This window comes from Oryctolagus cuniculus, chromosome 2 (assembly GCF_051225735.1).
Source record: "Oryctolagus cuniculus isolate XC-2025 breed Fujian yellow rabbit chromosome 2, ASM5122573v1, whole genome shotgun sequence".
In the NCBI taxonomy this organism is placed as follows: Eukaryota; Metazoa; Chordata; class Mammalia; order Lagomorpha; family Leporidae; genus Oryctolagus; species Oryctolagus cuniculus.
This window is the reverse complement of record NC_142868.1, coordinates 164,207,981-164,221,548: the sequence shown is the minus strand read 5'-3', so window position 1 is coordinate 164,221,548 and position 13,568 is coordinate 164,207,981. Positions and strand designations below refer to the sequence as shown.

The following is a 13,568-nucleotide window of genomic DNA, read 5'->3' as shown; positions in this document are numbered from 1 at the left end:
TAGAAGACTCACTGGTATTGTGCAACTGTATTTTTTTTCAGTGAACACAGTGCTACATGAAATCACAGTCTTACTGTGATTCATAATGAATTTTCCTCTTCTTTCAAGGAGCATGTGTATCAAACCTTAAGAATTTAAAATAATCACATCTAAGGGTTTGTTACTCCCCCACATTTAGTTTTTTTTTTTTTTTCATCTTTTTTACTTTATCAACATAGCACTGTCAGTTTCTGCTCATATTCCATTTCTGCAAGTCTCTGCTTGCCATTTCACACTTAGATTGTAAATGAGCTGGTGTGGTTATGAGACGACTAATCCATTAGGGTTGGTAGGATGCTTGCTAGGTTTCCTTCCTACTGTTTCTGAAGGCTTATCCCTCCATATTTCCATCATCAGAATTTATAAGAGAAAACTTCCCTTGGTTATTCTGTGTGTCTTATTTCAAGCTCGCATATAGACTAAAATTTGAGATAAAGCAGAAGGTGGATTTTTTTCAAGTTGTTGTATTATTAGGTACAGAAATAGATAGGTATATGTTAAGAACTTGACTAATTTGTCTCTGGATACTCACTCTTGCAGTTTTTATGTTAATACTTAAGAAGAAGTTTTTTTTTTAATATAAGAATTCATTTCTTTAAAAAAGTTTATTGGAGTTGGTGTGGCTCAGTGGGTTAAGCCACTTGAAATGCACACATCCCATAACAGAAAGCCTGGGGTCAAGTCCCATTTTTACTTCCAATCAAGCTTCCTGCTAATGTACCTGGGAAACAGCAGATGTTGGCCCAAGTACTTGGGTCTTTGCCACCGATGAGGGAGAAGCAGATGGAGTTCCTGGCTCCTGGCTTCAGCCTGGCCCAGCCCCAGTTGTGGGCATTTGGGGAATGAAGGGAATGAGCCAATGGAAGATTGATCTCTCTCTCTCTCTCTCTCTCTCTCTCTCCCTCTCCCTCCCTCATTCCCTCTCCTCACCCTCTTTCCTCCCCCTCCTGCTTCCTCACCCTCTCTCCCTCTTTTTGTCCTGTGTCTTTGTGCCTCTCCCCCATCTCTCTGTCACTGTATTTCAAATAAATAAAAGTAAACATTTAAAAATCTATTCAAAATGTATTGAGCAGTTACCAAGTGTGACACATGGGCTGGAGATATTAAGATGGATTGACCACTCTCTCATTCCTCAGAGAGCCTCCAAATCCATTGTGAGAGAGAGACATCAGCTTGTTTATAATAATATGTGAAAAATGCAGTAATTGAGAGATAGCATTAGGTCCAAGAGAAGCCATTTTAGCTGTGGGATCAGAAACCATGTCTCAGAGAAGCTTCCTTGTGCCAAGTCTTCAAGAAAGAGTAGGAGTTAGGTTTCTAAATGGGAAGAAGCAGAGAAGGTGCCCCAGACTAGGAGCCAGTATGAATACAGGCATGGAGTCTTGAGACAGTGCCACCTACACTGGGAACAAGTCTTGGGAGAAAAATCTGGAAGAATGTGATCATGGAGAACTAATTTTGTATTCCTCAGGACTTTGGTTTTCATTGTGGCAGATACAGGACCCCTTTAGGCCCACAAAGGTGGGGAATATGTGACCCAGGAAATCATTTGGTGTGGCTCTGCCAGGGCAACTGCAGGTGTGCCTTGAAATTCAATACATCTCTAACAGGCTGATTTTTAAGTTGACAGCTTTGTATGGCCCACAAATAATGTTATAAATACCCAAATGGTCCTTGGCAGAAAAAAGGTTCTGCCAAGGTTTATAACAGGAGCATGGACATGCTTATGTTGTTTATTGCTTTCTCTGCTGAGGGGAAGATGAAGTTGTTAAGGGCAAGGTAAAGGTTCATGTGAAGAGCATGAGCCTGGGGTGGGGAAGTAGAAGAAGTAGATTTCCTGAGTGAAGAATGATGCCAGATAAGGGAGAGCTTAGAAGAGTTTAGGATGATTAACATTATTGTCAAATATGTCTTTTTTTTTTTTTTTTTTTTTTTTTTTTAGCTTCCTAGGGCATCTTCATCAAAAGAAGTCCAGCATTAGAGGGGCTGGGCTGTGGAGAAGCAAATGGTAATTGTCAGCATAGACATCTCAGTTAAAACCAAGCAATTGAGAGAAATCACCCAGAAAATGTGTTTGGTGGGAATAGCAGGGGACCATTAATGGAACACTTGGGTTTCCAAAACTGGAGGGAACATAAAGGGGTGTGTGAAGATCCCCTAGGGTGATGCCATGGGAGGGGAATGTTCCTTCTGGAGGGGTGATCTCAGTGTTATATTATTTCCTAAAAACCCCCATAACTGTCTCTGTATTTCCATATTCTGCACTGGATTATTTTAAAGCAACTAATGAGATTGTGTTGAGTAGGTTTGTTAAGTAGTGTAGTAATGTAAGGGTCTTGGAGCAAGAGTTGTTTTTTGATCAAACATGAGTTTTCAGGCAATTGGAGAAGGACCAGAAGCTAGGAGGGAACTGATACACTAATAAAATGGAAGGATCAGGGACTTAATGTTTTGAATGAAGTCAAAGAATATCACTGGTGTGAGTAAGAGAGAGGGAGCTGGAAGGAGCCTGTGATCCGAGAATACACTGTAAAGTGAAAAAGTGGAGCAGTTCTCAGTGAAGAAGAGTTAAGTGTGACCCTAAGATGGGTGGCAAAATGGAGGGATCTGGGCTGGCATTGTGCTACAGCAGGTTAAGTCCATGCTTGCGATGCTGGCATCCCATATCAGAGGGCCAGTTTGAGCCAATCTGGCTTCCTGCCAATGCATCGTGGAAGGCAGCAGGAGATGGCCCAACTACCTGGGCCCCTGCCACCCATATGGGAGACGAGGATGAAGCTCCTGGCTCCTGTCTTCAGCCTGGCCCAGACATTTCTGTTGTGGCCATTTGGGGAATGAACCAGCAGATGGAAAATCTCTCACTCTGTCTCTCTCTTTTTCGGTGTCACTCTGCCTTTCAAACAAACAGAAAAAATAAATGTGTTTTTTTTTTTAAATGGAGGAATGACAAGGGTTATTGGACATGAAGTGAATGAGAATGTAGAGAGCATTTGGCAGAGAAGCTAGGACAGGGGCTTGGGAGCCAGAATGCCTGGGCACAAGTCCTGTCACTACCCCTCACCACAGGCTCTGTGCCTTGGTCAAAGGGAGATAATAACAGTGCCAATCTCACAGAGCGTTGGCAGGATTGAACAAATTATTTAAGCATGTAAAGTACATTAGAACAGTGCCCAACACATAATAAATACTCAAAACCAGCAGCTACTAGTATCATGAGAGTTTTCCTTAGATACTCAAGTCAGCAAGGTTGGTGGCAGGACTTGTAGAGAATGCTACAGGGATGAGAATGCAGGCAAGGTGGGGAAATTGTGGGAGCTGATGTTTCATGTGGCCTCAAAGGCTGACTGGGGTATCACACACTATTTGTTTCCAAGGTTTCCAGCAGTCTGATGTGATATACCTTTGCTGTGGATGTACGGTTAAAAAAAACTCTTTCAACTATTTAGTTTGCCAAAGACTTGTGATTGCCTTTAAATCCTCATAAGAATTCTTCTAGCATAATTCGTGTTGTTACAATGTTTTTAGAGTAAGTCGGCATTTTAAGAAATCCTAGTATAATAAGATTTACATACAAAGATAGACTATTTTTAAAACACAGCTTTCACAGTGAGTTGGCAAAATTCTTCATTAATTTGCAGTTCTTCAAAGGTAACCATGGTTGTTTCTCACAGATAAATAGTTTCAAAAGTACACGGTCTGTAGCCAGATGCATTATAATGCAGTTTTGATGAGACTTGTTTTTGGAGTTTGTTCAAAGAAGAAGAATTAAAAAAAAAAATCCTGCATAACTCTATTTAAAACTGCCAGGATATTTGCCTATAAATATAAGTTTCCAAATTTAATTAAACTGAAACATGTCTTGCCAAATGAAACATTTTTTGTTTTTTTGTTTTCTCCAGCAGCATTCTAAATCCATCAAACTGCTGATGGTGGAGTTACTTGTTTGCTTAAACTACAGCTTGAAAGCCCAAAGTCTGGCTGGGTTTGTGGGTTTAAAAGAAAACATGTGTTTTACTTCTTATTATTCATAGTGAGGAAGGCAGCATTTATTGTGTAACTACTATTGTCCTTTACTTACACTTTCACAATTGGCCATCACAACAGCCCCGTGGGGTGTACAGCAATGTTACTGATGAGGGGACAAAGGCTCAGTCAGTTGCCTCGGGACATCTTCTATGGAATTCAAGCCTTCGTCCATGAGACCTCAAAGTCCAGACCGTTTCTTCTTTAGTGACTTGCCTACTGTAAAGTCCATTGTGACAATAATTTGTAGTCTTCTCAATGTGTTACTGTCAGAATAGTCCATTTAAATGTAAGTCATAGGGCGGGCATTGTGGTGTAGTGGATTAAGCTACCACTTAGGGTGCCTATATCCCATAAGAGTCTGGTTTGATTCCTGGCAACTCTCTGCATCAAACCCAAGGCCCTGCTACCGCACACTCTAGGAGGCCACTGAGGATGACCTGAGTGATGATGACCTGAGTACTTGGCTTCTTGCCAGCCACCCGTGTGGGAAACTCAGATGGAATTTCTGGCTCCTGGCTCAGCTCTGGCTGTAGTGGGCATTTGGGGAGTGAACCAGCAGACAGAAGGTCCACCTCTGTGTGTGTGTGTGTGTGTGTGTGTGTGTGTGCTCATCTTTTTTTTGTCATTCTGCTCTTCAAAAAAATAAGTAAACCTTTTTGAAACATAAATAAATATGAGTCATTACAAGGGCCTGGAATATCCTCTGTCCAATCTGCATCCCTCTCTACCCTCTCCCTCTCCACCCTCTCCCTCTCCACCCTCTCCCTATCCTTTCCCCCATCTCCTCTCCCCTCGCTTGCTGAGCCTCAGAAACTCAGGCTTCCTTGCTGTTCCTCAGACTCTGTCTGCCCGTGGCTCAGTAGATGCACCTGCTCTTCCCCCAGATGACCACACAGCTTCTGCACCTCCTTCAGGGCCTCACTTGATGTCAGCAAGGCCTTCCTGACCAGCTCCCCCTTCTCCAAGCACTTCTTTTCTACTCCTCCTTCATTTTTCTCTTCATAGCAACTGAATTTGGGGCTGTGGCTAGACTTGGTTGCCAGGCGGTAGAGCCTCAAGGCTGAAGATGGCAGGGTGGCTGCCAGGTGAATGGGAACAAATAGGGCAAGCTCCACTTGGCATACCACGTTCTAAGTTTGGGGTCATAGGACTTGTTTTCAACCTCACCCACTGGTAGGGATGTTTTTCTTTGTGTTTCCCAAGGCTTGAGGATGTTGAGGGGTTGTCTGGTGAAGATCTTCAGAGCCTCTACCTGGGCAAGACTGGCACAGGGAGAATCTCATGAAGCACCAATTGATAATAAATCTACAATACCCAATAAATATTTTGGTAAAATGTCTTCCACAAGAATGCATACCAATGTAAGCTCTTGTGTTCTTGATGTAGTTATGTAGCACACTACTAATTTGGTCGTCTGTCTACAAGGCTGTGAACTCCTTGCAGAAGGAAACTGTATCTGGTTCAAATCTGTTGCCCCAGGACCTTGGCCAGTCTCTAACTGTTCAAAGTCAAGAGCTAGATTCAAATTCTCTCCCAGTCACTTAACATAGGGCCTGACATAGAGGTACTTGATATATAGTACTAGATTTTAATCACTATTTTGTTATTTTGTATGATTACTTCTGGAGGTGGCATCAAACACTTTTGAGTGAATGAATCATTTCCATTTGGGAAGTTGTTAGACTTCTTCGGGATTTAATCTCCTGACTTCTGACGTTAGGTTGTTAGAGAGCCATTGGGCTGTTAGAAGACTATGAAATACACTTGTGAAATTAGCACCTTTTTCTTTGACTCCTCAGTCCTAAGCATTGTATTTGACACCTAGTCATCACTCATTGAATATTCATTGGTGAGCAACAAAGCAAAGCATGCTGTGCTACTACTGTAACAGGTAAGTCTTACACAGCATTTGGACGTCTAGTTGGAATATCACTTATGTCCTGGGCAAATTGTATACTTAGAGATTCAAATAGAGTATATAAGCTATTACTTAAAGGGTCAAAGTTCTGAGCTACATTTATCTCATTGAAATGTGATTCCAGGTAAAACATGGCTACTCCAAGAGAGTGTGGTGTACTCTTATAGGAAAGACACTGTATTATTTTCGTAACCAAGAAGATAAGGTATGTATATATTCTTAATAAGCTAATTAGAGTAATTTTTGTTTGCTGTGGTTTAAAGTTTTTTCTTTCATTCCTCTGTTGCAAGATAAAAACTTTAGAATCTTGAATAAGGCTGGATTTTATATTAAAAATTATTACTATGGTGGCCGGCGCCGCGGCTCACTAGGCTAATCCTCTGCCTTGCGGCACCGGCACACCAGGTTCTAGTCCCGGTTGGGGCGCCGGATTCTGTCCCGGTTGCCTCTCTTCCAGGCCAGCTCTCTGCTGTGGCCAGGGAGTGCAGTGGAGGATGGCCCAAGTCCTTGGGCCCTGCACCCCATGGGAGACCAGGATAAGTACCTGGCTCCTGCCATCAGATCGGTGCGGTGCGCCGGCCGCAGCGCGCTGGCCACGGCGGCCATTGGAGGGTGAACCAATGGCAAAAGAAAGACCTTTCTCTCTGTTTCTCTCTCTCACTGTCCACTCTGCCTGTCAAAAAGAAAAATTAAAATAAAATAAAGTAAAATAAATTATTACTATGGTAATCACATTCCTATCACCTACAGAGGTCTTGACCGTTAATTACAATCCTTAACAACTTTTAATTAATGCATCTTCTAAGACCTAGAAAAGGTTCTTCTATCTCCAATTCCACCATCATCTTCTCTTTTTTTTTTTTTAATTTTTTGACAGGTAGACTTATAGACAGTGAGAGAGAGAGAGAGACAGAGAGAAAGGTCTTCCTTCCGTTGGTTCACCCCCCCAAATGACTGCTACAGCTGGCGCGCTACGCCGACCGAAGCCAGGAGCCGGGTGCTTCTTCCTGGTCTCCCATGCGGGTGCAGGAGCCCAAGGACTTGGGCCATCCTCCACTGCCCTCCCTGGGCCACAGCAGAGAGCTGGACTGGAAGAGGAGCAACCGGGACTAGAACCCGGCACCCATATGGGATGCCAGCGCCGCAGGCGAGGATTAACCAAGTGAGCCACAGCACTGGCTCCCCATCCTCTTCTCTTATTTCCCAGGTTTTGACAAACTTGATAAGGTTGGGAGAAGGGAATAGCAAGCTAGGAAGGAAAACCTGGGAAGGAACAAGAACCCCGTCCTGTCCCAAGGTGTTCAGATGCTTCTCTAGCCAGCTGCCTGTTTAGATCCTGCTTTTTCATTTTTAAACTAATCTCCTAGCCCAAAGAACTTGAATTATCATCACTTTCAGAGTAAAAAGGTGAAATATCTTTCAAAGTGAAATGTCTGCCCAGTCGTCATGATGGGCACTCTGTGTTACTTTCATATTACTGAAACTACAAAAGTTGAGCCAACACAGGCCGTGAGTACTTTCATAAAACAATGATGTCTGCCGAGCGGAATGGCAGCCCCGTAACTGATGACTGTGTGGATGAGATTGAACTTGGTCCTGTCACCTTGTGGGTCAGTTAGTATCTCTCTGTTCCCTCTTCACAGACCCTTCTCACTCTCTGGTCTGACCAACTGTATTTTAAAATGTATGTCAGTGTTCCCGGTATTGGCTGATGGGATGGGAGTGAACATAGTGCAGCCATTAAAAACACTCCATCGGAAGGAAATGTGAGGGAACATCCATGTACAAATGCAACCTGAATAAGCACAGTAGACAACTGTATGTTCAGTCTAATCCTGATTTACCAGTTGGGAGAACAGAAGCAACTCTACGTGACCCAGGTGTAAAAGTTTTACTATAGAATTAGGACCGTAGATAGCTTTTGGAAAAGTTCTGTAAGTTACGTAACTTTTAGGGAAGTTGAGAGCAAGATCAACACTGACGGCAGGTGGTCCTCAAGAGACCCTGGGAAGCCTCGGTGGATCTGGCATCAGCCCAGGCTTCTCTTTGCAACTGTCTGAGGAGGACCATGACTTTTCTTTCACCCATAACTTCCAGATCTCATGCAGAACTTCCCATAGGCGAACTCTAAATTGAGCCGTGTACACGGAAGGCAGTTCTGGCAAACATAGTTCCCAACTTCTCTTCTGCAATTGCAGAAGGCTTTAGAAGAGAGTGGTTGGGAGATGCGTTTATAACTCTTAGGCTGACACATGGATGTGAAGGTACGCACAGAAGATTGAAAAGAACCATACAAATTTTCCATGGTTATCTATGGTGATACAAGTTCAGTATCCCTTATCCGAAATACTTGGGATCAGAAGTGTTTCAGATTTTGGAGTTATTCAGATTTTGGAATATTTGCATAGCCTTTACAGGTTGAGCATCCCTAATTAAAAATCTGAAATCTGAGATGCTGCAAAAGCCAAAACTTTCGAGTGTCAATACAACACTGAAAATATTTCAGGTTTCAAAGCATTTTGGGTTTCAGGTTTTCAGATTGGGTGCTCAACCAGTAGGATTATTGATGAATTTTTCCTTCTTTTTAAATATCTTTCTGTATTTACTAATATTGAAACATAATTTAGTAAAAATGAATAGCATTGGCCACGAAAAAACAAATCAGATAATGACTAGAAAGTACTGAGAAACTATGTGAATCAGGATAGACCTACTTACTTGTGGTATACTTGTTTCCAAAACAACTTGTTTTTAAACTGGATCAATATCTTTTTTATTAAATCAAAATATTAAAAGACTATATATATTTGCTGTTTCTAGAGCCATGGTGAATCTTTAGGTCAAATAAATAACTACCATCATTAAATATTGGGATGAAACTTAGATTTTGCTAGGTTCCCTAAGTTCTGTGCCTAAAGCATACATTTAGGATAGTATTGTCATGAATTATCATAAGTAGAATTGGTTTTCTTCATCCTCATGTTTTTAAAAGTTTGCTTTTTATTTGTGTGCCCTTTCTGCTGTTCATTTGCTTTTGTTTTATCACCTTTTTTTTTTTTTACAAAAGTGTAGATCAGTTAATTCTGCATTTTCCCTGAGAAGTAAATATTCTACCTTTAGTGCCAGCATATTGCTCTGCACATAGTAACACTTATTAAGAAATTGTTATTAATATAATGAGGAAAATCCATGTTTCCCATGAAAGGCAATACATTTAAGTGAATTAATTTTCAGTATTAACCAGCTATCAGACAGATAATTCTGCATTTTATAAAGACCTCACCAAGAAGCTGACATGGTAATTCAGTTCTGAGGAAAAGAGGTCACAGGACAGAAGCATACAGACTTCTCTAGTATGTTTGACATGCTATAGGAGCCTTCATAAGGAAATGAAGACAGTCATAGTTGAACACTTATACACTAGACTGGGCAAAGAGAAATAAATGGTGAAAATGTGACCAGGCAAAGGGACTTAAGCTAGGGTAGTTATTGGGCAGTGAAGTGACCAGGTAGATAGGGATTAGTTTAGCAAGGCTTGTTTGTACAAGTTTCCCTTGGCCTCAACTTCCTGTCCTTGTTGATAGGAAGCTTATTTTCTTTCTGGCACAGGAGAACATCTTGCCTGTAGGGTTTTATCTCTGGCTTTAGAAAGAAAAAGGGGAGGGTCAGAATAACCTTTTTGTACCTGGTTTTTAAAAAGTTTTTCCAGTGCCTTTAGCTCAAAATAATCCTTATGCTAAAATGATGTCTTTGGGGGGATGGGACATGGTGGCATATTCAGCTACTCTTCAGGCTTTTTTCCCTTAACAGTGACAGCTTTTTTTTTTTTTTTTTAAATGGTTTGTATTTATTTGAGAGGCAGAAAGAGAAACAGATAGCTCCCAGCTGCTGGTGCATTCCTCAAATGCCTGGACTAGGAATTCAATCCAAGTCTGTCACATAGATGGCAAAAATCCAATTAGTTGAGCCATCACCACTGCCTCCCAGGGTCTGCATTGGTCAGGAATGGAACTGGGTATGGGACCCAGGTACTCTGATATGGAATTCAGGTGTCTTAACTGCTAAGCCAAATACTCCCCTGCCCCTGGGTTTTATTCTAAATGAGATGAGAAAGCCATTGGTAGGTTTAGAGCTGAGCAGGGACATGATCTTACCTATGTCTAATAAGAATGTTCTGGTTTCTATTTAAGAATAGACTGAAGATGAAGTGAGCATTTGATTTAGCAGCTGACACTTGGGATATCCATTTCCCATATCTGAGTGCCTGGGTTCAAGTCCCAGCTCTTCTCCAGAGTCCCGGCTTCCTGCTAATGCACACCCTGGGAGGCGGGTGAGGGCTCAAGTACTTGGGACCCTGTCACAAGGGAGCATAGGATGGAGTTCTTGGCTCCTGGCTTTGGCCTGACCTAGCCCTGGCTGTTGTGGACAATTAGGAAGTGAGTTAACAGATCAAAGATCTCTCTCTGTCTCTGTCTCTGTGCTTCTCCAATAAAATAAATAATAAATAATTTTTAAAATGAATAGACAGATGAGAATAAGGCAGAGACTGGTTATGAGGCTCTTAGAACAATCCAGGCAAGAGATGATTGTGTAGTTTAGTAGTGGCAGTGACTTATGGGAAGGAGAATATTGTAGACATATTCTGTAAGTGTTGCTGACAAGATTTGTTGACTGAGAAAGTGTGAGATATGAGAGAAGGAAAAGGACCCATGATGATGCCAAAGTTTTTGACCTAAACAGCTGGAAAGCTGAAGTCACCAACAAACTGAGATGGGAAAGACTGGGAGGAGCGGGTGGTCAAGGAGACTTGCCAAGTTTGAGTTCCTAGTAGACCTCTCAGTAGAGGTAGTGAGTCTGGAACTGTAACTCTGAGAATAGCTAACACCTGCTGCATGAAAGCCAGGCGCTTAGATGAGATCACCCAGGAAGTGAATACAGATGGAAAAGGAGTCCAAGCCCTGGTCCCTGGAACTGAGCTTGACAGTATAGGAGGGTGGGGCCGGTGCTGTGGCACGGGGGTTAAGCCACCACCTACACCACTGGCATCCCCTCTGGGTGCCGGTTCAAGTCCCAGCTGCTCCACTTCCAATCCAGCTCCCTGCTAATGTGCCTGGGAAAGCAATGGAGGATGCCTCAGTGTTTGGACCTCTGCACCCATGTGGGAGACCCACATTCCTGGTATTGGCCTGGCCCAGCCCCAGGTGTTGTGGTCATTTGGGGAGTGAACCAGAAGATGGAAGCCCCCCCCTCTAGTTCTGACTTTTAGATAAATAAATTAATCTTTGAAAAAAAGAAAGTGTATGTGGGTAAATGTCTTTGGAGATAGAACACTTTCTCAGAACTGTAGTTGCCAACCTGGCCAAAAATCTGAGGCACACTGTATTTTCCTGGAATAAATGTGCTTCATTAAAACAGAAGTTTTGGAAGAGATATGTTAAATATTCAATACAGCAGATACAGTTGTTATTGTCAATAATAGATTAGGTAAAATTTGATGTAAATTAACTTTAGGAAGTTTTTTCTACCTTTAAATTAAGATAGAGGAAATCATGACATTGTTTTGTGATACATTACACTTGTTAATAGCCTCAGAACACCCATTTACTGGAATTTGAAGTGATAGTTTATCTTTGTACCATCTAATTATGTTATTTCTCCCTCTGAACAAAGTTGAGACTATGTCTACCCTTGTCCACATTTGACTTTTTTTCCCTATGGAATTGATCAGTGATTTGATTATTTTGATTGCATTACTGCTAATACTTGACTGGGTAATAGGTCATTTTAGTTCAGCTGAATAATCTGACCTAGTGTACAGAAGTAGCTTCTTGCTTTTTTTTTTTTTTCAGAAGTTAAATCCAGTGTTCCTATTATTCTTTAACATTACAATCAGGCTTTTTCAGTTGTTATTTCTGCTTTTGCAACAATGTGGATAACCAAATTGCCTCCAAACATTGATTTTTTTAAAATAAAGTATACTTTATAAAAATGAACATGAAAAATGTTGGTAGGGGGAGGAGCTGGCACAATGGTTAAACTGCTGCTTGGGATGCCTGTATGACCTGTTGGAGTGCTGTGGTTAGAGTCCAGGCTCTGTCCTCTATACCAGCCTCCTGTCAGTGTGCACGCTGTGGGCAGCAGGTGATGCCTAAGTAGCTGGGTCCCTGCCACTCACTTGGGATACCCAGATTGGATTCCTGGCCCCTGGCTGTAGTCTTGCTTCTTCCTAGTTGTAGGCATTTGGAAAGTGAACCAGCAGATGAGAGATCTCTCTCTCTCTCTCTCTCTCTCTCTCTCTGCCTTTTAAATAAGTAAAATAAATGAATTCTTTACAAATGTTCATAGGAAAAGATTTATAAAGTGTCTATCTTACAATTACTAACATTTGCTTCAGTTTCCTTTAGGTCAGATCAAACTCTGGGAGGCTAAAGTGGAAGAGGTTGACAGATCCTGCGATTCTGATGAAGATTACGAGGCCAGTGGGCGCAGTCTGTTATCCACACATCACACCATTGTAATCCACCCCAAAGATCAAGGTCCCACTTACCTCCTAATTGGATCCAAGCATGAAAAGGTATTTCCAGACTTCTTGGTTGATTCAGAATGACTTTTTAGACTAATATTACTCAGATATTGCTAGAACATTTTTGAATTGATTTTATAAAAATGAAGATGAACATTTTGCTAAAGACTTTCATCTCAGTTTTCAGAGATTCTTTTTTTTTTTTTTTAAGATTTATTTATTTGAAAATCAGAGTTACACAGAGATAAAGAGACAGAGTGAGAGAAAGATGTTGCATTCACTGGTTCACTCCCCCAAATGGTCACAACAGCTGGGGCTGGGCCAGACCAAAGCCAGGAGTTAGGAGCTTCTTCCAGGTCTCCCAGCTGGGTGCAGGGGTCCTAGAACTTGGCCGTCTTCCACACTGCTTTCCCAGGCACATTAGCAAGGAGCTGGAATGGAAATGAAGCAGCCTGGTCTTGAACTAGAGCCCATATGGAATTTCGGCGTCATAGGCAGTGGCTTTACCAGCTGCGTCATAGCATTGGCATCCAGTGATTCTTCACCTCCCTGGGAAAGGGTCTTGTCACTTTTCAATCCTGTTGGGAAAGTGGTCTCAAGGCTGGAATTAGTATGTATAGTAATAAATGATAAAGGAGGCATCACAAATTGATGGGGAGTAGCAGATTATTCAAACATAGTATTGTGTGTTTATTATGTATTGAATATTAGCTACTTAGGAAGACATTAATTTTTCATCTCACACACATAGAAAAATAATTTCCAAGTGACTTTAAAGAGCTAAAAAGTTCAATGAAATTATTTTTTAAGAAGATCTTTATGTGATATATAAGTAGGAAGTATTTTCTGAGGAAGAGAAGGCATTGTAAGAAATGCCACTTGCGAGGCCCACATCTCATATTGGAGTGTATGGGTTTGAGTCACAGCTCTGCTCTTGATTCTAACATCCTGTTATGTGCACTCTGGGAGGCAGCAGGTCATGGTTCAAGTACTTGGATCCCTGCTGCCTGCATGGGAGACTCACATGGAGTTTGCAGCTCCCAGCTTTGGCTTGGCCCAGCC

At 41.8% G+C, this 13,568-nt stretch overlaps 1 protein-coding gene across 8 annotated transcripts in view; it reads left to right on the top strand.

The window, feature by feature from the left end:
* The window catches only part of PLEKHH2 (pleckstrin homology, MyTH4 and FERM domain containing H2), a 111,193-nt gene that overhangs the window by 58,986 nt on the left and 38,639 nt on the right, over positions 1-13,568 (top strand). For 5 of the 8 annotated variants that reach the window (XR_016229411.1, XM_089326475.1, XM_002709902.6 and 2 more), the window contains exons 16-17: positions 6,108-6,188; positions 12,378-12,557. Coding sequence is in view for 4 of the 8 variants with exons in the window: in XM_089326475.1 (XP_089182601.1) it covers positions 6,108-6,188; positions 12,378-12,557 (261 nt within the window). In the remaining 4 variants the exon portion in view is untranslated. The remainder of the gene's footprint in view (positions 1-6,107; positions 6,189-12,377; positions 12,558-13,568) is intronic. The other 3 variants (XR_016229412.1, XR_016229413.1, XR_016229414.1) reach the window with 1 other exon arrangement.